Source organism: Oncorhynchus mykiss, chromosome 9 (genome assembly GCF_013265735.2).
Source record: "Oncorhynchus mykiss isolate Arlee chromosome 9, USDA_OmykA_1.1, whole genome shotgun sequence".
Taxonomy (NCBI): Eukaryota; Metazoa; Chordata; class Actinopteri; order Salmoniformes; family Salmonidae; genus Oncorhynchus; species Oncorhynchus mykiss.
Window position 1 is genome coordinate 76,499,705 of NC_048573.1, and position 23,770 is coordinate 76,523,474.

At 39.7% G+C, this 23,770-nt stretch overlaps 1 protein-coding gene across 1 annotated transcript in view; it reads left to right on the forward strand.

Annotated features, from left to right (window-relative positions):
• fgd1 (FYVE, RhoGEF and PH domain containing 1) overlaps positions 1–23,770 on the forward strand; it is a 109,128-nt gene that overhangs the window by 52,704 nt on the left and 32,654 nt on the right. Inside the window, exons 2-4 of the mRNA XM_036989079.1 lie at positions 6,718–7,014; positions 19,965–20,178; positions 22,543–23,290. Of these exons, the coding sequence (XP_036844974.1) occupies positions 6,718–7,014; positions 19,965–20,178; positions 22,543–23,290 (1,259 nt within the window). The remainder of the gene's footprint in view (positions 1–6,717; positions 7,015–19,964; positions 20,179–22,542; positions 23,291–23,770) is intronic.

Consider the following 23,770-nt stretch of genomic DNA (forward strand, 5'->3'; position numbering starts at 1 on the left):
ATTGAAAAAAGGTCAAACGAAACTAAGTGCTGCTAGTTTCCAGTTTTCCAGCTTCAGTTTGAAGATATTGTGTTAGCTGTATTGTTAGCTAGCTCCTCTGAACAACAGTGTCCTGAGGAGAGAGTACATTTTCTATGCCAGGTGAAATTGTGTCTCATTAGCACATTGTTATGGATTTACCCAAATAAATGTCTCTGGAAAACAGCTTAAACAAATGCAAATGCAGCTACTGTTGTTATTCTGTCTGCGCTTTTGACGTGACTCTAAATTAGCCGTAGATGGCTAGCTAGCAAGCAAGGGATAAGAACATTGCCAGTCAATATGGCAATGGAACATTTAGAATGAACGACTGGGTCGCGTCCACAGATACAGAACAAAAAGACTGAACGACTGGGTCGAGTCCATAGATACAGAACAAAAAGACTGAATGACTGGGTTGAGTCCATAGATACAGAACAAAAAGACTGAACGACTGGGTCGAGTCCATAGATACAGAACAAAAAGACTGAACGACTGGGTCGAGTCCATAGATACAGAACAAAAAGACTGAACGACAGGGTCACATCTCTAGCAACCGAACCGATAGAACAAACGACTAGCCGTCTTGGGTAGCAACCCTAGATTTGTGTCAGATTATATCGGGATTAAATCTGGTAAAAAACAAACAGTTTCTGAAGAAAATATGTTGTTCATTATTTGAATATGTTGGTAACCCGATTTATATAAGTGATAATCGAAACCGTTGTTTGGAGGATATACAGTTGAAGTCAGAAGTTTACATACACTTTGGTTGGATTCATTTGGTTGGCTCTGTCGTAACCGGCTGCGACCGGGAGGTCCGTGGGGCGACGCAGATTTAGCCTAGCATTGTCCGGATTAGGGAGGGGTTGGCCGGTAGGGATATTGTTGTCTCATCGTGCACCAGCGACTCCTGTGGCGGGCCGGGCGCAGTGCACGCTAACCAAGGTTGCCAGGTGCACAGTGTTTCCTCCAACACATTGGTGCGGCTGGCTTCCGGGTTGGATGCGCGCTGTGTTAAGAAGCAGTGCGGCTTGGTTGGGTTGTGTATCGCATGACTTTCAACATGTATCGCATGACTTTCGACCTTCGTCTCTCCCGAGCCCGTACGGGAGTTGTAGCGATGAGACAAGATAGTAGCTACTAACAATTGGATACCATGAAATTGGGGAGAAAAAAGGGGGTAAAAATTTAAAAAACTAATTTTTCAACCACTCCACAACTTTCTTGTTAACAAACTATAGTTTTTGCAAGTCGGTTAGGACATCTACAAACAGATTATTTCACTTATAATTCACTGTATCACAATTCCAGTGGGTCAGAAGTTTACATATATTAAGTTGACTGTGCCTTTAAACAGCTTGGAAAATTATGTCATGGCTTTAGAAGCTTCTGATAGGCTAATTGACATCATTTGAGTCAATTGGAGGTGTACCTGTAGATGTATTTCAAGGCCTACCTTCAAGCTCAGTGCCTCTTTGCTTGACATCATGGGAAAATCAAAGGAAATCAGCCAAGACCTCAGAAAAACAATTGTAGACCTCCACAAGTCTGGTTCATCCTTTGGAGTAATTTCAAAACGTCTGAAGGTACCACGTTCATCTTTACAAACTATAGTACACAAGTATAAACACCATGGGACCACGCAGCCGTCATACCGCTCAGGAAGGAGACGCATTCTGTCTCCTAGAGATGAACGAACTTTGGTGCGAGAAGTGCAAATCAATCCCAGAACAACAGCAAAGGACCTTGTGAAGATGCTGGAGGAAACAGGTACAAAAGTATCTATATCCACAGTAAAACAAGTCCCATATCGACATAATCTGAAAGGCCGCTCAGCAAGGAAGAAGCCACTGCTCCAAAATTGCCATAAAAAAGCCAGACTATGGTTTGCAACTGCACATGGGGACAAAGACCGTACTTTTGGGAGAAATGTCCTCTGGTCTGATGAAACAAAAATAGAACTGTCTGGCCATAATGACCATCGTTCTGTTTGGAGGAAAAATGGGGAGGCTTGCAAGCCGAAGAACACCATCCCAACCGTGAAGCACAGGGGTGGCAGCATCATGTTGTGGGGGTGTTTTGCTGCAAGAGGGACTGGTGCACTTCACAAAATAGATTGCATCATGAGGTGGGGAAATTATGTGGATATATTGAAGAAATATCTCAAGACATCAGTCAGGAAGTTAAATTTTGGTCGCAAATGGGTCTTCTAAATGGACGATGACCCCAAGCATACTTCCAAAGTTGTGGTAAAATGGCTTAAGGACAACAAAGTCAAGGTATTGGAGTGGCCATCACAAAGCCCTGACCTCAATCATATAGAAAATTTGTGAGCAGAACTGAAAAAGCGTGTGCGAGCAAGGAGGCCTACAAACCTGACTTAGTTACACCAGCTCTGTCAGGAGGAATGGGCCAAAACTCACCCAACTTGTTGTGGGAAGCTTGTGGAAGGCTAACTTAAATGTGTGACCTAAGTTAAACAATGTAAAAGGCAATGCTACCAAATACTAATTGAGTGTATGTAAACTTCTGACCCACCGAGAATGTGATGAAAGAAATAAAAGCTGAAATAATCATTGTCTCTACTATTATTCTGAAATTTCACATTCTTAAAATAAGGTGTGTGTCACACCCTGACCGTAGGTATCTTAGTTTTCTTTATTATTTGTTTAGGTCAGGGTGTGACAAGGGTGGTTTGTGTAGTTTTGTATTGTCTAGTGGTTTTTGTATGCTTATGGGGTTTTCCTAGTCGAGGTGTTAATATGTCTATGGCTGCCTAGATTGGTTCTCAATCAGAGGCAGCTGTTTATCGTTGTCTATGATTGGGGACCATATTTAGGTAGCCATATTCCTTGGATAGTTCTATGTTAAGTTGCCTGTTCTGCACTAGCCATATTGCGTCACGGTTCGTTTTGTTAGTTTTGTTCAGTGTTCTCTCTTGATTAAAGAGTTATGTTAACTTACCACGCTGGTCTCATGGTTATAACGACCGCGACAGTGGTGATCCTAACTGACCTGAAACAGGGAATTTTTACTTGGATTAAATGTCAGGAATTGTGGAAAAACGGAGTTTAAATGTATTTGGCTCAGGTGTATGTTAACTTCTGACTTCAACTGTACATGAAGTTTGAAAAGTCCAGCAATGTAATTCCTTGAACATTACACAATAGTGTAGCTTGTCCCTGAGCTGGAGGACCAATGGACTGTGAATAGTGTAGCTTGTCCCTGAGCTGGAGGACCAATGGACTGTGAATAGTGTAGCTTGTCCCTGAGCTGGAGGACCAATGGACTGTGAATAGTGTAGCTTGTCCCTGAGCTGGAGGACCAATGGTTCTTGCCTCTCTTCCTGCTGGAGGTACTGTGAATAGTGGTACTGCATGTTGGTTCCAACCTTAAAAAGTAACAACAAAAAAAGTTAGCAGGTCTGTTAGGAAATGCCTTTGTATGGATAAGGGAGCTGGAGTACCAATGGTTCTTGCCTCTCTGCCTGCTGGAGGTACTGTGAATAGTGTTACAGGACACTACATAAAGTGTGAATAAATAGCTTATTCAGAACCAAAATGATTTGAACTAGTCCAACCTGAGACTAAGGCACCAGTCCTCTTCTGTTCCCATGGAGACCAGGGCTTGATTACAACCTGTTATCAATGGTGCCAACATTTCGTGGCTGATCTTTCAGCGGGGGACTGAATGTGTCAAAGACCTGACTGAGCCCAGCACTGTGCGGTGTGGCTCGTCGTTGTTGTTGTTGTGTGTGGGTTTGTGTACTGAGGAACATGTAATTTGGTTCGAAAAGAAAGGGGCACTTTCAATGTCTTTAGTTTGTGGGGGTTTTCATCAAGGTAAAGTGTTTCTTGGTGTAATGTCTTCTCCAGTCTATTGAACACACAACCTTGGATATCAACCTTTACGTTCTATAGGAGTGACCTTACTGAGTAAAGTATTTGTCATCGTCACTGGTTACCACAGTCACAAAGTCATCATTATTGCTAAACCCCATTTCCACAAAAAAAAAAACTAACTAATGAAGGTCACGTTTGGTGCATTGGTCCTCCAGACCTTCTGTGCATTTGGGCGGAAGTGTCTGGGTACGAGATTAGGTGTGATGCGGCTAACGTGACATCACTTCAGACAGTGAGCCGTCCTTCAGCACAACACGTCACCCTTTACAAACACATGTTTATATTGTATAGATTTGGTCCTCAGGTCCTCGAAAGGTTCTACAGCTGCACCATCGAGAGCATCCTGACTGGTTGCATCACAGCCTGGTATGGCAACTGCTCGGCCTCCGACCGCAAGGCACTTACAGAGGGTAGTGCGTACGGCCCAGTAAATCACTGGGGCCAAGCTTCCTGCCATCCATGACCTCTATACCAGGCGGTGTCAGAGAAAGGCCCCAAAAATTGTCAAAGACACCAGCCTCCCCAGTCATAGTCTGTTCTCTCTACTACCGTATGGCAAGCGGGAACCTGGAGCACCGAGTCTAGGTCCAAAAGGCTTCTAAACAGCTTCTACCCCCAAGCCATAAGACTCTCTAATAATCTTGTCAAATGGCGGCTACTCAGACTATTTGCATTGCCCCCCCCCCCCCCCCCCCCCCGCGCTTTTACACTGCTGCTACTCTCTGTTATTATCTATGTATAGTCACTTTAATAACTATATCTACATGTATATATTACCTCAATTACCTCTGCCCCCGCACATTGACTCTGTACCGGTACCCCCTGTATATAGCCTCCCCAGTGACTCTGTACCGGTACCCCCTGTATATAGCCTCCACATTGACTCTGTACCGGTACCCCCTGTATATAGCCTCCACATTGACTCTGTACCGGTACCCCCTGTATATAGCCTCCACATTGACTCTGTACAGGTACCCCCTGTATATAGTCTCCACATTGACTCTGTACAGGTACCCCCTGTATATAGCCTCCACATTGACTCTGTACCGGTACCCCCTGTATATAGCCTCCACATTGACTCTGTACAGGTACCCCCTGTATATAGCCTCCACATTGACTCTGTACAGGTACCCCCTGTATATAGCCTCCACATTGACTCTGTACAGGTACCCCCTGTATATAGCCTCCACATTGACTCTGTATCAGTACCCCCTGTATATAGCCTCCACATTGACTCTGTACCGGTACCCCCTGTATATAGCCTCCACATTGACTCTGTACCGGTACCCCCTGTATATAGCCTCCACATTGACTCTGTACCGGTACCCCCTGTATATAGCCTCTACATTGACTCTGTACCGGTACCCCCTGTATATAGCCTCCACATTGACTCTGTACAGGTACCCCCTGTATATAGCCTCCACATTGACTCTGTACCGGAAGCCTGAGATTTCCCAGTTCCGAGATTCCAGTTGTTTTGAACACAACAGAAGTCATGCTGGATTGACAGCATGGCCAATGTTGACTGTTTATCATTTTAAGCTTGGAAAAATAGACTCTTAAACCCAGACTTGGACCACACACCCTCTCCACTGAATAGCAGGCTAGGGATTGCTTTGCAACACTTGCAGTTAGCCACTGATTCCTTCCAAACCACCCATTGTTGAATTATGCGATTTCCAACGTGTTGTGTAATGTTTATGTCCAACGGTCCATGAGCACCGATATGTTTTATCTATACTTTCCCCTTCATTGTTTCTCTTCATATGACAAGAATTAATAAGGATTTGCCAGTAGATTGTCAACTTGATTCATGATGACTTCTAGCTAAGATTGTGAAAGTCTGATGTTGACATGATCAGTCCAATCAAAGCGACTGTAGATACAACGTGATTTGACGTCATTTTATCTGTGGCCAATGACCTTGAGCCTTCTTGGATGGGCACTACTAATGTAACTCTATGGCAGCACCCAAGGTGCTAGAATTTTTGAGCTCTCCTTGTAGATTTTGCGGTGACGTAGTGTCCCCATGAGTGACAGAACACTGAGCCAATCACGGCGCAACTGGAGAATATTAACAACCCCTACACTCCATATTTTCTGCTTGCTAGCCCCACCACTACAGAAAGCACTGAGCTAGGCTGAAACACCTGCATTTTGGAGCTGCCTCACTACCCAAAGCTATTTCAATCCAGCAACCTTTTGGTTACCAGCCCAACGCTCCTTCCCGCCAGGCTACCTGCCGCCGATGAGCTTCACTGATGTTTTCCTGAGCTTTCCAATACTGGGCAGCCACCTGGGCAGCCAACTGGGCAGCCAACTGTGCAGCCAACTGTGCAGCCAACTGGGCAGCCATCTGGGCAGCCAACTGGGCAGCCACCTGGGCAGCCAACTGGGCAGCCAACTGGGCAGCCAACTGAATGTTCTGAAACTCTGGTGACGGCCCTGGTCCCTACATGTCTCCCTATCTCCCTCTGGCCCGTCCTCGTCCAGTCCAGTATTAAATACTCTATAATGTATATGTTTATGTAACGGATGTCCTGGTTCCTCTCTAGGTTTCTTCCTAGATTCCTGCTTTTCTAGGGAGTTTATCCTAGCCACCGTGCTTCTACACCTGCATTGCTTGCTCTTTGGGGGTTTTAGGCTGGGTTTCTGTACAATAACTGCTCATGTAAAAAGTGGTTTATAAATACATTTGATTGATTGTCTTGACTATGTTTCTCTCTCTCAGTGACCTCCAGTACGAGGTATAATACTGTATACTCTATAATTTGTCTACCTATCATCTCCCCAGGCCCGTCCTCCTCCAGTCCTCGGCTGATGACGAAGAGCCTATCCCTGGAGCCTGGTGCTCACGGTGCATGCCTCGGGGCCCACGACGACGACTCAGACACCCAGACAGAGACCCCTCGCCTAAGCTCAGACCCCGGCCCTCAAACCTCCGGGCCACTGGGTCTGCAACCCCCCGGGGCCCTGCTGCACCCCGCTCGACACAGCTGTAACAGAGGAGACAATGGGAGTGGAACTCCTCAAGAAGTGCCCTCCACCGCCCTCAAGACACGCCCTCCCTTACCTGGGCCTAAACCACAAGGTAAATCAAAATCAATTCAAATGTTATTAGTATTATTAGTATTTAATACACAATGAGTAACGATATGATGGCTATATTACACAGAGTACCAGTACTGAGTCAATGTGCATGGGTACGAGGTAATAACATGGCTATATACACAGGGTACCCGTACCGAGTTAAGAGTATGCAAAGCTGTCATCAAGGCAAAGGGTGGCTACTTTGAAGAATCCTACATTTCAAATATATATTTTGGGGATTTGTTTAACACAATGATTCCGTATGTGTTATTTCATAGTTTTGATGTCTTCGCTATTATTCTGCAATGTAGAAAACTGCAGAGAGTCGGGTAGCTATTTGGGTAGCTATTTGGGTAGCTATTTGGGTAGCTATTTGGGTAGCTATTTGGTTAACTATTTGGCACTTTGCACTTTAGTACTGCTTGCTGTGCGGTAGCAGAGAGAACAGTCTTATGACTTGGGTGGTTGGTTTCTTTGAAAATGCTTAGGGCCTTCCTCTGACACCGCCTGGTATAGAGGTCTTGGATGACAAGGCGCTCGGCCCCAGTGATGTCCTGGTCCGCATGCACTACCCTCTGTAGCCTTGTCAGATGCTGAGTAGTTGCCATACCGGTGATGCAGCCAGTCACAATGTTCTCAATGGTGCAGCTGTAGAACTCTTTGAGGATCTAAGGGCCCAGCCTCCTGAACGACTGTGTTGGTGTGTTTGGACCATGATAGGTCCTTAGTGACGTGGACACAGAGGAACTTGAAGCTTTCAACCTGATCCACTACAGCCCCACAGATGTGGATGGGGGCGTGCTTGGCACTCTGTTTCCTGTAGTCCACGATCAGCTCCTTTGTCTTGCTGAGGGAGAGGTTGTTGTCCTGGCACCACACCTGCCGGGTTTCCGACCTCTCTCTATAGGCTGTTTCATCATCGTTGAGGATCAGGCCAACCATCGTCGCTCGTGGGTGAACTGGTAGTACAGGAAGCAGACTAAGCACACATCCTTGAGGGACTCCCGTGTTGAGGGCCAGTGTGTCGGATGTGTTGTTGCCAACCCTCACCACCTGGGAACGGCCCGTCAGGAAGTCCAGGATCCAGTTGCAGAGGGAGGTGTTCTGTCCAAGGGTCCTTAGCTTAGTGATGAGCTTGGAGGGCACTATGGTGTTGAACGCTGAGCTGTAGTCAATGAACAGCATTCTCACATAGGTGTTCCTTTTGTCCAGGTGGGAAAGGGCAGTGTGGAGTGCAATAGAGATTGAGTCATCTGTGGATCTGTTGGGGCGGTATGTGAATTGGAGTGGATCCAGGGAGTCTGTGATGATGATGTTGATGTGAGTCCATGACCATCCTTTCAAAGCATTTCATGGCTACAGATATGAGTGCTGTGGGGCGGTAATCATTTAGACAGGTTACCTTGGTGTTCTTGGGCACAGGGACTATGGTGGTCTGTTTGAAACATGTAGGTATTACAGACTGGGTCAGGGAGAGGTCAGTGAAGAGACTTGTCAGCTGGTCAGCGCATGCTCTGACTATGTGTCCTGGTAATCCGTCTTGCCCTGCGGCCTTGTGAATATTAGCCTGTTTAAAGGTTTTACCCACATCGGCTACGGCGAGCGTGATCATACAGTCATCCGGGACAGCTGGTGCTCTTATGCATGATTCAGTGTTGCTTGCCTCAAAGCAGGCTTAGAAGGCATATAAAGTGGAAGAGAGGTTGACGTCATCACTACTTGTTTTGGTAAGAAGTGTTGACAAGCTGAATGTACCGAGCTGTCTGTTTAAACTATAGAACAGACTATGGGAGGCGCACAGTACTACATAGAGCCATGACTACATGGAAGTCTATTCCACAGTACTCCATAGAGCCATGACCACATGGAACTCTATTTCACAGTACTACATAGAGCCATGACAACATGGAACTCTATTCCACAGTACTACATAGAGCCATGACTACATGGAACTCTATTCCACATCAGGTAACTGATGCAGCAGGAGAATCAGATTTAAATAGCAGGTAAAAATACATTTTATAGAACAGCGGGGACTGCGAAGAGAGAGACACACACACACACACACACACACACACACACAGACACACAGGTACACAGGTACAGACACACACACAGACACACAGGTACAGACACATGCACACGCACACAAGCACTAGCACACGCATTCTACACACACGTACATTGTAATATTGTTGTATGGTGGTATTATACATGTTGTATTGTAGTGGTGGTATTATACATGTTGTATTGTAGTGGTGGTATTATACATGTTGTATTGTAGTGGTGGTATTATACATGTTGTATTGTAGTGGTGGTATTATACATGTTGTATTGTAGTGGTGGTATTATACATGTTGTATTGTAGTGGTGGTATTATACATGTTGTATTGTAGTGGTGGTATTATACATGTTGTATTGTAGTGGTGGTGGTATTATACATGTTGTATTGTAGTGGTGGTATTATACATGTTGTATTGTAGTGGTGGTATTATACATGTTGTATTGTAGTGGTGGTATTATACATGTATTGTAGTGGTGGTATTATACATGTTGTATTGTAGTGGTGGTATTATACATGTTGTATTGTAGTGGTGGTATTATACATGTTATATTGTAGTGGTGGTATTATACATGTTGTATTGTAGTGGTGGTATTATACATGTTGTATTGTAGTGGTGGTATTATACATGTTGTATTGTAGTGGTGGTATTATACATGTTGTATTGTAGTGGTGGTATACATGTTGTATTGTAGTGGTGGTATTACACATGTTGTATTGTAGTGGTGGTATTATACATGTTGTATTGTAGTGGTGGTGGTATTATACATGTTGTATTGTAGTGGTGGTATTATACATGTTGTATTGTAGTGGTGGTATTATACATGTTGTATTGTAGTGGTGGTATTATACATGTTGTATTGTAGTGGTGGTATTATACATGTTGTATTGTAGTGGTGGTGGTATTATACATGTTGTATTGTAGTGGTGGTGGTATTATACATGTTGTATTGTAGATATGCAGTGGTGGTATTATACATGTTGTATTGTAGTGGTGGTGTTATACATGTTGTATTGTAGTGGTGGTATTATACATGTTGTATTGTAGTGGTGGTGGTATTTTACATGTTGTATTGTAGTGGTGGTGGTATACATGTTGTATTGTAGTGGTGGTATTATACATGTTGTATTGTAGTGGTGGTATTATACATGTTGTATTGTAGTGGTGGTATTATACATGGTGTATTGTAGTGGTGGTATTATACATGTTGTATTGTAGTGGTGGTATTATACATGTTGTATTGTAGTGGTGGTATTATACATGTTGTATTGTAGTGGTGGTATTATACATGTTGTATTGTAGTGGTGGTGGTATTATACATGTTGTATTGTAGTGGTGGTATTATACATGTTGTGTTGTAGTGGTGGTATTATACATGTTGTATTGTAGTGGTGGTGGTATTATACATGTTGTATTGTAGTGGTGGTATTATACATGTTGTATTGTAGTGGTGGTATTATACATGTTGTATTGTAGTGGTGGTATTATACATGTTGTATTGTAGTGGTGGTATTATACATGTTGTATTGTAGTGGTGGTATTATACATGTTGTATTGTAGTGGTGGTATTATACATGTTGTATTGTAGTGGTGGTATTATACATGTTGTATTGTAGTGGTGGTATTATACATGTTGTATTGTAGTGGTGGTGGTATTATACATGTTGTATTGTAGTGGTGGTGTTATACATGTTGTATTGTAGTGGTGGTATTATACATGTTGTATTGTAGTGGTGGTATTATACATGTTGTATTGTAGTGGTGGTATTATACATGTTGTATTGTAGTGGTGGTGGTATTATACATGTTGTATTGTAGTGGTGGTATTATACATGTTGTATTGTAGTGGTGGTGGTATTATACATGTTGTATTGTAGTGGTGGTATTATACATGTTGTATTGTAGATATGTAGTGGTGGTATTATACATGTTGTATTGTAGTGGTGGTATTATACATGTTGTATTGTAGTGGTGGTATTATACATGTTGTATTGTAGTGGTGGTATTATACATGTTGTATTGTAGTGGTGGTATTATACATGTTGTATTGTAGTGGTGGTATTATACATGTTGTATTGTAGTGGTGGTATTATACATGTTGTATTGTAGTGGTGGTATTATACATGTTGTATTGTAGTGGTGGTATTATACATGTTGTATTGTAGTGGTGGTATTATACATGTTGTATTGTAGTGGTGGTATTATACATGTTGTATTGTAGTGGTGGTATTATACATGTTGTATTGTAGTGGTGGTATTATACATGTTGTATTGTAGTGGTGGTATTATACATGTTGTATTGTAGTGGTGGTATTATACATGTTGTATTGTAGTGGTGGTATTATACATGTTGTATTGTAGTGGTGGTATTATACATGTTGTATTGTAGTGGTGGTATTATACATGTTGTATTGTAGTGGTGGTATTATACATGTTGTATTGTAGTGGTGGTATTATACATGTTGTATTGTAGTGGTGGTATTATACATGTTGTATTGTAGTGGTGGTATTATACATGTTGTATTGTAGTGGTGGTATTATACATGTTGTATTGTAGTGGTGGTATTATACATGTTGTATTGTAGTGGTGGTATTATACATGTTGTATTGTAGTGGTGGTATTATACATGTTATATTGTAGTGGTGGTATTATACATGTTGTATTGTAGTGGTGGTATTATACATGTTGTATTGTAGTGGTGGTATTATACATGTTGTATTGTAGTGGTGGTGGTATTATACATGTTGTATTGTAGTGGTGGTATTATACATGTTGTATTGTAGTGGTGGTGGTATTATACATGTTGTATTGTAGTGGTGGTATTATACATGTTGTATTGTAGATATGTAGTGGTGGTATTATACATGTTGTATTGTAGTGGTGGTATTATACATGTTGTATTGTAGTGGTGGTATTATACATGTTGTATTGTAGTGGTGGTATTATACATGTTGTATTGTAGTGGTGGTATTATACATGTTGTATTGTAGTGGTGGTATTATACATGTTGTATTGTAGTGGTGGTATTATACATGTTGTATTGTAGTGGTGGTATTATACATGTTGTATTGTAGTGGTGGTATTATACATGTTGTATTGTAGTGGTGGTATTATACATGTTGTATTGTAGTGGTGGTATTATACATGTTGTATTGTAGTGGTGGTGGTATACATGTTGTATTGTAGTGGTGGTGGTATTATACATGTTATATTGTGGTGGTGGTATTATACATGTTGTATTGTAGTGGTGGTATTATACATGTTGTATTGTAGTGGTGGTATTATACATGTTGTATTGTAGTGGTGGTATTATACATGTTATATTGTAGATATGTAGTGGTGGTATTATACATGTTGTATTGTAGTGGTGGTATTATACATGTTGTATTGTAGTGGTGGTATTATACATGTTGTATTGTAGTGGTGGTATTATACATGTGGTATTGTAGTGGTGGTATTATACATGTTGTATTGTAGTGGTGGTATTATACATGTTATATTGTAGTGGTGGTGGTATTATACATGTTGTATTGTAGTGGTGGTATTATACATGTTGTATTGTAGTGGTGGTATTATACATGTTGTATTGTAGTGGTGGTGGTATTATACATGTTGTATTGTAGTGGTGGTATTATACATGTTGTATTGTAGTGGTGGTATTATACATGTTGTATTGTAGATATGTAGTGGTGGTATTATACATGTTGTATTGTAGTGGTGGTATTATACATGTTGTATTGTAGTGGTGGTATTATACATGTTGTATTGTAGTGGTGGTATTATACATGTTGTATTGTAGTGGTGGTATTATACATGTTGTATTGTAGTGGTGGTATTATACATGTTGTATTGTAGTGGTGGTATTATACATGTTGTATTGTAGTGGTGGTATTATACATGTTGTATTGTAGTGGTGGTATTATACATGTTGTATTGTAGTGGTGGTATAATACATGTTGTATTGTAGTGGTGGTATTATACATGTTGTATTGTAGTGGTGGTATTATACATGTTGTATTGTAGTGGTGGTATTATACATGTTGTATTGTAGTGGTGGTATTATACATGTTGTATTGTAGTGGTGGTATTATACATGTTGTATTGTAGTGGTGGTATTATACATGTTGTATTGTAGTGGTGGTGGTATACATGTTGTATTGTAGTGGTGGTGGTATTATACATGTTATATTGTGGTGGTGGTATTATACATGTTGTATTGTAGTGGTGGTATTATACATGTTGTATTGTAGTGGTGGTATTATACATGTTGTATTGTAGTGGTGGTATTATACATGTTATATTGTAGATATGTAGTGGTGGTATTATACATGTTGTATTGTAGTGGTGGTATTATACATGTTGTATTGTAGTGGTGGTATTATACATGTTGTATTGTAGTGGTGGTGGTATTATACATGTTGTATTGTAGTGGTGGTATTATACATGTTGTATTGTAGTGGTGGTATTATACATGTTGTATTGTAGTGGTGGTATTATACATGTTGTATTGTAGTGGTGGTATTATACATGTTGTATTGTAGTGGTGGTATTATACATGTTGTATTGTAGTGGTGGTATTATACATGTTGTATTGTAGTGGTGGTATTATACATGTTGTATTGTAGTGGTGGTGGTATTATACATGTTGTATTGTAGTGGTGGTATTATACATGTTGTATTGTAGTGGTGGTGGTATTATACATGTTGTATTGTAGTGGTGGTATTATACATGTTGTATTGTAGTGGTGGTATTATACATGTTGTATTGTAGTGGTGGTATTATACATGTTGTATTGTAGTGGTGGTATTATACATGTTGTATTGTAGTGGTGGTATTATACATGTTGTATTGTGGTGGTGGTGGTATTATACATGTTGTATTGTAGTGGTGGTGGTATTATACATGTTGTATTGTAGTGGTGGTATTATACATGTTGTATTGTAGTGGTGGTATTATACATGTTGTATTGTAGTGGTGGTATTATACATGTTGTATTGTGGTGGTGGTATTATACATGTTGTATTGTAGTGGTGGTATTATACATGTTGTATTGTAGTGGTGGTATTATACATGTTGTATTGTAGTGGTGGTATTATACATGTTGTATTGTAGTGGTGGTATTATACATGTTGTATTGTAGTGGTGGTATTATACATGTTGTATTGTAGTGGTGGTATTATACATGTTGTATTGTAGTGGTGGTGGTATACATGTTGTATTGTAGTGGTGGTATTATACATGTTGTATTGTAGTGGTGGTATTATACATGTTGTATTGTAGTGGTGGTGGTATTATACATGTTGTATTGTAGTAGTGGTATTATACATGTTGTATTGTAGTGGTGGTATTATACATGTTGTATTGTAGTGGTGGTATTATACATGTTGTATTGTAGTGGTGGTATTATACATGTTGTATTGTAGTGGTGGTATTATACATGTTGTATTGTAGTGGTGGTATTATACATGTTGTATTGTAGTAGTGGTATTATACATGTTGTATTGTAGTGGTGGTATTATACATGTTGTATTGTAGTGGTGGTATTATACATGTTGTATTGTAGTGGTGGTATTATACATGTTGTATTGTAGTGGTGGTGGTATTATACATGTTGTATTGTAGTGGTGGTATTATACATGTTGTATTGTAGTGGTGGTATTATACATGTTGTATTGTAGTGGTGGTATTATACATGTTGTATTGTAGTGGTGGTATTATACATGTTGTATTGTAGTGGTGGTATTATACATGTTGTATTGTAGTGGTGGTATTATACATGTTGTATTGTAGTGGTGGTATTATACATGTTGTATTGTAGTGGTGGTATTATACATGTTGTATTGTAGTGGTGGTATTATACATGTTGTATTGTAGTGGTGGTGGTATTATACATGTTGTATTGTAGTGGTGGTATTATACATGTTGTATTGTAGTGGTGGTGGTATTATACATGTTGTATTGTAGTGGTGGTATTATACATGTTGTATTGTAGATATGTAGTGGTGGTATTATACATGTTGTATTGTAGTGGTGGTATTATACATGTTGTATTGTAGTGGTGGTATTATACATGTTGTATTGTAGTGGTGGTATTATACATGTTGTATTGTAGTGGTGGTATTATACATGTTGTATTGTAGTGGTGGTATTATACATGTTGTATTGTAGTGGTGGTATTATACATGTTGTATTGTAGTGGTGGTATTATACATGTTGTATTGTAGTGGTGGTATTATACATGTTGTATTGTAGTGGTGGTATTATACATGTTGTATTGTAGTGGTGGTGGTATTATACATGTTGTATTGTAGTGGTGGTATTATACATGTTGTATTGTAGTGGTGGTGGTATTATACATGTTGTATTGTAGTGGTGGTATTATACATGTTGTATTGTAGATATGTAGTGGTGGTATTATACATGTTGTATTGTAGTGGTGGTATTATACATGTTGTATTGTAGTGGTGGTATTATACATGTTGTATTGTAGTGGTGGTATTATACATGTTGTATTGTAGTGGTGGTATTATACATGTTGTATTGTAGTGGTGGTATTATACATGTTGTATTGTAGTGGTGGTATTATACATGTTGTATTGTAATGGTGGTGTTATACATGTTGTATTGTAGTGGTGGTATTATACATGTTGTATTGTAGTGGTGGTATTATACATGTTGTATTGTAGTGGTGGTATTATACATGTTGTATTGTAGTGGTGGTATTATACATGTTGTATTGTAGTGGTGGTATTATACATGTTGTATTGTAGTGGTGGTATTATACATGTTGTATTGTAGTGGTGGTATTATACATGTTGTATTGTAGTGGTGGTATTATACATGTTGTATTGTAGTGGTGGTATTATACATGTTGTATTGTAGTGGTGGTATTATACATGTTGTATTGTAGTGGTGGTATTATACATGTTGTATTGTAGTGGTGGTATTATACATGTTGTATTGTAGTGGTGGTATTATACATGTTGTATTGTAGTGGTGGTATTATACATGTTGTATTGTAGTGGTGGTATTATACATGTTGTATTGTAGTGGTGGTATTATACATGTTATATTGTAGTGGTGGTATTATACATGTTGTATTGTAGTGGTAGTATTATACATGTTGTATTGTAGTGGTAGTATTATACATGTTGTATTGTAGATATGTAGTGGTGGTATTATACATGTTGTATTGTAGTGGTGGTATTATACATGTTGTATTGTAGTGGTGGTGGTATTATACATGTTGTAATGTAGTGGTGGTGGTATTATACATGTTGTATTGTAGTGGTGGTGGTATTATACATGTTGTATTGTAGTGGTGGTATTATACATGTTGTATTGTAGTGGTGGTATTATACATGTTGTATTGTAGTGGTGGTGGTATTATACATGTTGTATTGTAGTGGTGGTATTATACATGTTGTATTGTAGTGGTGGTATTATACATGTTGTATTGTAGTGGTGGTATTATACATGTTGTATTGTAGTGGTGGTGGTATTATACATGTTGTATTGTAGTGGTGGTATTATACATGTTGTATTGTAGTGGTGGTGGTATTATACATGTTGTATTGTAGTGGTGGTATTATACATGTTGTATTGTAGTGGTGGTATTATACATGTTGTATTGTAGATATGTAGTGGTGGTATTATACATGTTGTATTGTAGTGGTGGTATTATACATGTTGTATTGTAGTGGTGGTATTATACATGTTGTATTGTAGTGGTGGTATTATACATGTTGTATTGTAGTGGTGGTATTATACATGTTGTATTGTAGTGGTGGTATTATACATGTTGTATTGTAGTGGTGGTGGTATTATACATGTTGTATTGTAGTGGTGGTATTATACATGTTGTATTGTAGTGGTGGTATAATACATGTTGTATTGTAGTGGTGGTATTATACATGTTGTATTGTAGTGGTGGTATTATACATGTTGTATTGTGGTGGTGGTATTATACATGTTGTATTGTAGTGGTGGTATTATACATGTTGTATTGTAGTGGTGGTATTATACATGTTGTATTGTAGTGGTGGTAGTATACATGTTGTATTGTAGTGGTGGTGGTATTATACATGTTGTATTGTAGTGGTGGTATTATACATGTTGTATTGTAGTGGTGGTATTATACATGTTGTATTGTAGTGGTGGTGGTATTATACATGTTGTATTGTAGTGGTGGTATTATACATGTTGTATTGTAGTGGTGGTATAATACATGTTGTATTGTAGTGGTGGTATTATACATGTTGTATTGTAGTGGTGGTATTATACATGTTGTATTGTGGTGGTGGTATTATACATGTTGTATTGTAGTGGTGGTATTATACATGTTGTATTGTAGTGGTGGTATTATACATGTTGTATTGTAGTGGTGGTGGTATTATACATGTTGTATTGTAGTGGTGGTATTATACATGTTGTATTGTAGTGGTGGTGGTATTATACATGTTGTATTGTAGTGGTGGTGGTATTATACATGTTGTATTGTAGTGGTGGTATTATACATGTTGTATTGTAGTGGTGGTATTATACATGTTGTATTGTAGTGGTGGTGGTATTATACATGTTGTATTGTAGTGGTGGTGGTATTATACATGTTGTATTGTAGTGGTGGTGGTATTATACATGTTGTATTGTAGTGGTGGTATTATACATGTTGTATTGTAGTGGTGGTATTATACATGTTGTATTGTAGTGGTGGTGGTATTATACATGTTGTATTGTAGTGGTGGTATTATACATGTTGTATTGTAGTGGTGGTATTATACATGTTGTATTGTAGTAGTGGTATTATACATGTTGTATTGTAGTGGTGGTATTATACATGTTGTATTGTAGTGGTGGTATTATACATGTTGTATTGTAGTGGTGGTATTATACATGTTGTATTGTAGTGGTGGTATTATACATGTTGTATTGTAGTGGTGGTATACATGTTGTATTGTAGTGGTGGTATTACACATGTTGTATTGTAGTGGTGGTATTATACATGTTGTATTGTAGTGGTGGTGGTATTATACATGTTGTATTGTAGTGGTGGTATTATACATGTTGTATTGTAGTGGTGGTATTATACATGTTGTATTGTAGTGGTGGTATTATACATGTTGTATTGTAGTGGTGGTATTATACATGTTGTATTGTAGTGGTGGTATTATACATGTTGTATTGTAGTGGTGGTATTATACATGTTGTATTGTAGTGGTGGTATTATACATGTTGTATTGTAGTGGTGGTATTATACATGTTGTATTGTAGTGGTGGTGGTATTATACATGTTGTATTGTAGTGGTGGTATTATACATGTTGTATTGTAGTGGTGGTATTATACATGTTATATTGTAGTGGTGGTATTATACATGTTGTATTGTAGTGGTGGTATTATACATGTTGTATTGTAGTGGTGGTATTATACATGTTGTATTGTAGTGGTGGTGGTATTATACATGTTGTATTGTAGTGGTGGTTGTATTATACATGTTGTATTGTAGTGGTGGTATTATACATGTTGTATTGTAGTGGTGGTATTATACATGTTGTATTGTAGTGGTGGTATACATGTTGTATTGTAGTGGTGGTATTATACATGTTGTATTGTAGTGGTGGTATTATACATGTTGTATTGTAGTGGTGGTAGTATACATGTTGTATTGTAGTGGTGGTATTATACATGTTGTATTGTAGTGGTGGTATTATACATGTTGTATTGTAGTGGTGGTGGTATTATACATGTTGTATTGTAGTGGTGGTATTATACATGTTGTATTGTAGTGGTGGTATTATACATGTTGTATTGTAGTGGTGGTATTATACATGTTGTATTGTAGTGGTGGTATTATACATGTTGTATTGTAGTGGTGGTGGTATTATACATGTTGTATTGTAGTGGTGGTATTATACATGTTGTATTGTAGTGGTGGTATTATACATGTTGTATTGTAGTGGTGGTATTATACATGTTGTATTGTAGTGGTGGTATTATACATGTTGTATTGTAGTGGTGGTATTATACATGTTGTATTGTAGTGGTGGTATTATACATGTTGTATTGTAGTGGTGGTATTATACATGTTGTATTGTAGTGGTGGTGGTATTATACATGTTGTATTGTAGTGGTGGTATTATACATGTTGTATTGTAGTGGTGGTATTATACATGTTGTATTGTAGTGGTGGTATTATACATGTTGTATTGTAGTGGTGGTATTATACATGTTGTATTGTAGTGGTGGTATTATACATGTTGTATTGTAGTGGTGGTATTATACATGTTGTATTGTAGTGGTGGTATTATACATGTTGTATTGTAGTGGTGGTGGTATTATACATGTTGTATTGTAGTGGTGGTATTATACATGTTGTATTGTAGTGGTGGTATTATACATGTTGTATTGTAGTGGTAGTATTATACATGTTGTATTGTAGATATGTAGTGGTGTAATAATGTTACATGATGTCCTGTTTTATCTTTAGTTTTATATGTAATGTAAGCGCCTTAATGTGTTTGGACACATTGGAAGAGTCTGTGGGGATCCCTAATAAATACAAATATAAATTTTGCTCGTCTGGTAGGCTCACGTCACTGGGCAGCTCGCGGTTGGGTTTACCTTTGTAATCCGTTACAGTTTGCAAGCCATGCCACATCCGACGTGGCCGCCTAATGATATCAACTATAAAATCTTGGCTTCACAACGACTATCTGAAGAAGGACAATAAAGAAGACATTACGTCCCTCTTTATCTGAGCAGTAACACTGTGTTTACTGTTGTTTAATCAGAGATATTAGGTAAAAATACGAAGATGATCAACACCTTGTATGTCGTGTTATTTCTCCTCAGTCAGTAACATGTTGTATGTCGTGTTGTTTCTCCTCAGTGCCCCCAAAGCCTCCTCACCTGCAGCAGAGTGCTGGTGCTGCTAGACCACGCCCCCGCGCCCCGGACAAGCCCCTCCCTCTGCCTCCGCCCTGTAGACCTCTGCCTGCAGACCCCAGAGGGGGAGGAGCCAGCCATCCCCAAACACTCCCCCGCGTTGAGGGAAGCTCTTCCCCCACCGCATGCGTGCTCTCCCTTATCGAGAAGTTTGAGAGGTGAGCCGTCATTCTCAGGATCAAACTTAGGTCAAGTATTTGAGCTGACCTCAGTTTTCACGGTCGGCCTACAATGGAACCAATTACATAGTTCCAAGTGATTAATGACATAGTTATAGTGATTAATGACATAGTTCCAAGTGATTAATGACATATTTATAGTGATTAATGACATAGTTATAGTGATTAATGACATAGTTATAGTGATTAATGACATAGTTATAGTGATTAATGACATAGTTCCAAGTGATTAATGACATAGTTATAGTGATTAATTACATAGTTATAGTGATTAATTACATAGTTCTAGTGATTAATGACATAGTTATAGTGATTAATGACATAGTTATAGTGATTAATGACATAGTTATAGTGATTAATGACATAGTTCCAAGTGATTAATGACATAGTTATAGTGATTAATTACATAGTTATAGTGATTAATGACATAGTTATAGTGATTAATGACATAGTTATAGTGATTAATGACATACACTACTGGTCCAAAGTTTTAGAACACCTACTCATTCAAGGGGTTTTTCTTTATTTTTACTATTTTCCACATTGTAGAATAATAGTGAAGACATCAAAACTATGAAATAACACATATGGAATCTGGTAACCAAAAAAAAGTTCAATAAATCAAAATATATTTTAAATGTGAGGTTCTTCAAATAGCCACCCTTTGCCTTGATGACAGCTTTGCTCACTCTTTGGTTATTCTCTCAACCAGCTTCACCTATGCTTTTCCTTCACTCTGCGGTCCGACTCATCCCAAACCATCTCAATTGGTTAAGGTCGGGGGATTGTGGAGACCAGGTCATCTGATACAGCAGTCATTCACTCTTCTTCTTGGTCAAATAGCCCTCACACAGTCTGGAGATGTGTTGGATCATTGTCCTGTTGAAAAACAAATGATAGTTCCACTAAGATTCAAACCAGATGGGATGGTATATCGCTACAGAATACTCTGGTAGCCATGCTGGTTGTGTGCCTTGAATTCTAAATAAATCACAGACATTGTCACCAGCAAAGCACCACCACACCTCCTCCTCCATGGTGGGAAATACACATGTGGGGATCATCTGTTCACTTACTCTACTTTTCACAAAGACACGGCAGTGGGAACCAAAAATCTCAAATTTGGACTCATCAGACCAAAGAACACATTTCCACCGGTCTAATCTCCATTGCTTGTGTTTCTTAGCAGCAATTCAACCATGAAGGCCTGATTCACACAGTCTCCTCTGAACAGTTGATGTTGAGATGTGTCTGTTACTTGAACTTCGTGAAGAATTTTTTTGGTCTGCAATTTCTGAGCCAGTTAACTCTAATGAACTCATCCTCTGCAGCAGAGGTAACTCTGGGTCTTCCTTTCCTGTGGCGGTCCTCATGAGAACCAGTTCCATCATAGCGCTTGATGGTTTTTCCAACTGCTCTTGAGGGAACCTTCAAAGTTCTTGGAATTTTCCATATTGACTGACCTGTTTTAAATGAATGATGAACTGTCGTTTCCCTTTGCTTATTTGAGCTGTTCTTGCCATAATATGGACTTGGTCTTTCACCAAATAGGGCTGTCTTCTGTATACCACACCTACCTTGTCACAACATAAATGATTGTCTCAAATGCTTTAAGAAGTAAAGAAATTGCACAAATGAACTTTTAAGAAGGCACACCTGTTAATTGAAATGCATTCCAGGTGACAACAATTTTTTTTAACCTTTATCTAACGAGGCAAGTCAGTTAAGAACAAATTCTTATTTTCAATGACGGCCTAGGAACAGTGGGTTCACGGGCAGAACCGATTTGTACCTTGTCAGCTCGGGGAGTTGAACTTGCAACCTTCCGGTTACTAGTCCAACGCTCTAACCACTAGGCTACCCTAGTGGTTGAGAGAATCCTGGTTGAGAGAATGCAAAGACTGTTTCCTAAACTGTCATCAAGGCAAAGGGTGGCTACTTTGAAGAATCTCAAATATAAAATATATTTAGATTTGTTAAACACTTTTTTTGGTTACTACATGATTCCATATGTGTTCATTTCCTAGTGTTGATTTCTTCACTATTATTCTACAATGTAGAAAATAGTAAAAATAAAGAAAAACCCTTGAATGAGAAGGTGTTATAAAACTTTAGACCGGTCGTGTAGTTCCAAGTATTTAATGACATACTTCCTAGTCATTAAGTACATAGTTCCAAGTGATTAATTACATATTTCCTAGTCATTAAGTGCATAGTTCCAAGTGATTCATGACATAGTTATAGTATATCCTGTCCACTTAGGAGTCATTGATTTTCTCCACCAGATAATATAGTTCCTCCAGTTTTTTAAGACTTCATTCTAAATCTGAGTTTACTCTACAGGGAGAAGATCATTGTGGTGCCTGATATCACGGGAGGGGGTCTCTGCACCCCCTGGGTCCTCGAGACGGGACCAGGAGGGGACACCTTCTCTCCCCCAGCCTCAGAGCTCCCTCTGGGCTGTCTCCCCGTGGTCTGGCCCCCTGGTTCCTCTCAAGACCTCCAGGAGCTCCGGGATCTACCTCAGGGGCTGGCTGTGCTGGTTAATGTGTTGCCGGGGGAGACGGAGGTACCAGAGGATGACAATGATAATGAACTAGGAACGTTGTGCTCTATCTCTGACAAGCGTCTGTCCATGGAGTCTGGCTACAGCGCCTCGGAGAGACTCACGGACACCATGGAGATGAAGGAGCAGGTGGGGTCAGAATCAGAGAGCCAATCAGAGATCCCCTCTGAACACTTGCCCCTCCTTCAGCCGCAGACGGACGGCAAGCTGGCCAATCGGGACTCTGGCATCGACAGCATCAGCTCTCCGTCCCACAGCGAGGAGCTGTGTTTCGCCGGCGACGAGGACCGGGTCATCTACCCATGTAGTCCCGCCCTCACGCTGCCACGCCTCTCTAGCTCCTCTTCCTCCGGCTATGCCGAGGGTCCGGGGGGAGAGGGGGCATCGGCCGAGGGGGGGAGAGATTCGGAGGGGGACAGTGACTTGGAGGAGGGGAGTGGGGACGAGACAATTGAACTGATCAACCCCATGATGGATCTGCTGCCTTTGGCCCTGCCTCAAACAGACAGACAGGACTCTACAGAGGTAGGCCAGACTCTTCTTTAGCATCACTTATTAAAGTCATATGAACCATCCGTAATATGGAAAATATACAAACACAACATTTTCCAGTGTCGTTACCATGACAACCTGTTATTTTGGTCTTGGTCAAGATACTGATCTAGCTTCTTCTGTGTGTGTGTGTGCATGTGTGTGTGTGTGTGTGTGTGTGTGTGTGTGTCTCTGTGTATGAGTCCCTGTGTATGTGTCTCTGTGTGTGTATGTCTCTGTGTGTATGTGTCTCTGTGTGTGTGCTTACTTGCACATGCTTGTCTGTGTGTGTCTCTCTTTTTCTCTCTCTCTCTGTCTCTCTCTCTGTGTCTTTGTCTCTCTCTCTCTCTCTCTCTGTCTCTCTCTCTCTCTCTGTGTCTGTGTCTCTCTCTCTCTCTCTCTCTCTCTGTGTCTGTGTGTGTCTCTCTTTCTCTCTCTCTCTGTGTCTGTGTGTCTCTCTTTCTCTCTCTCTCT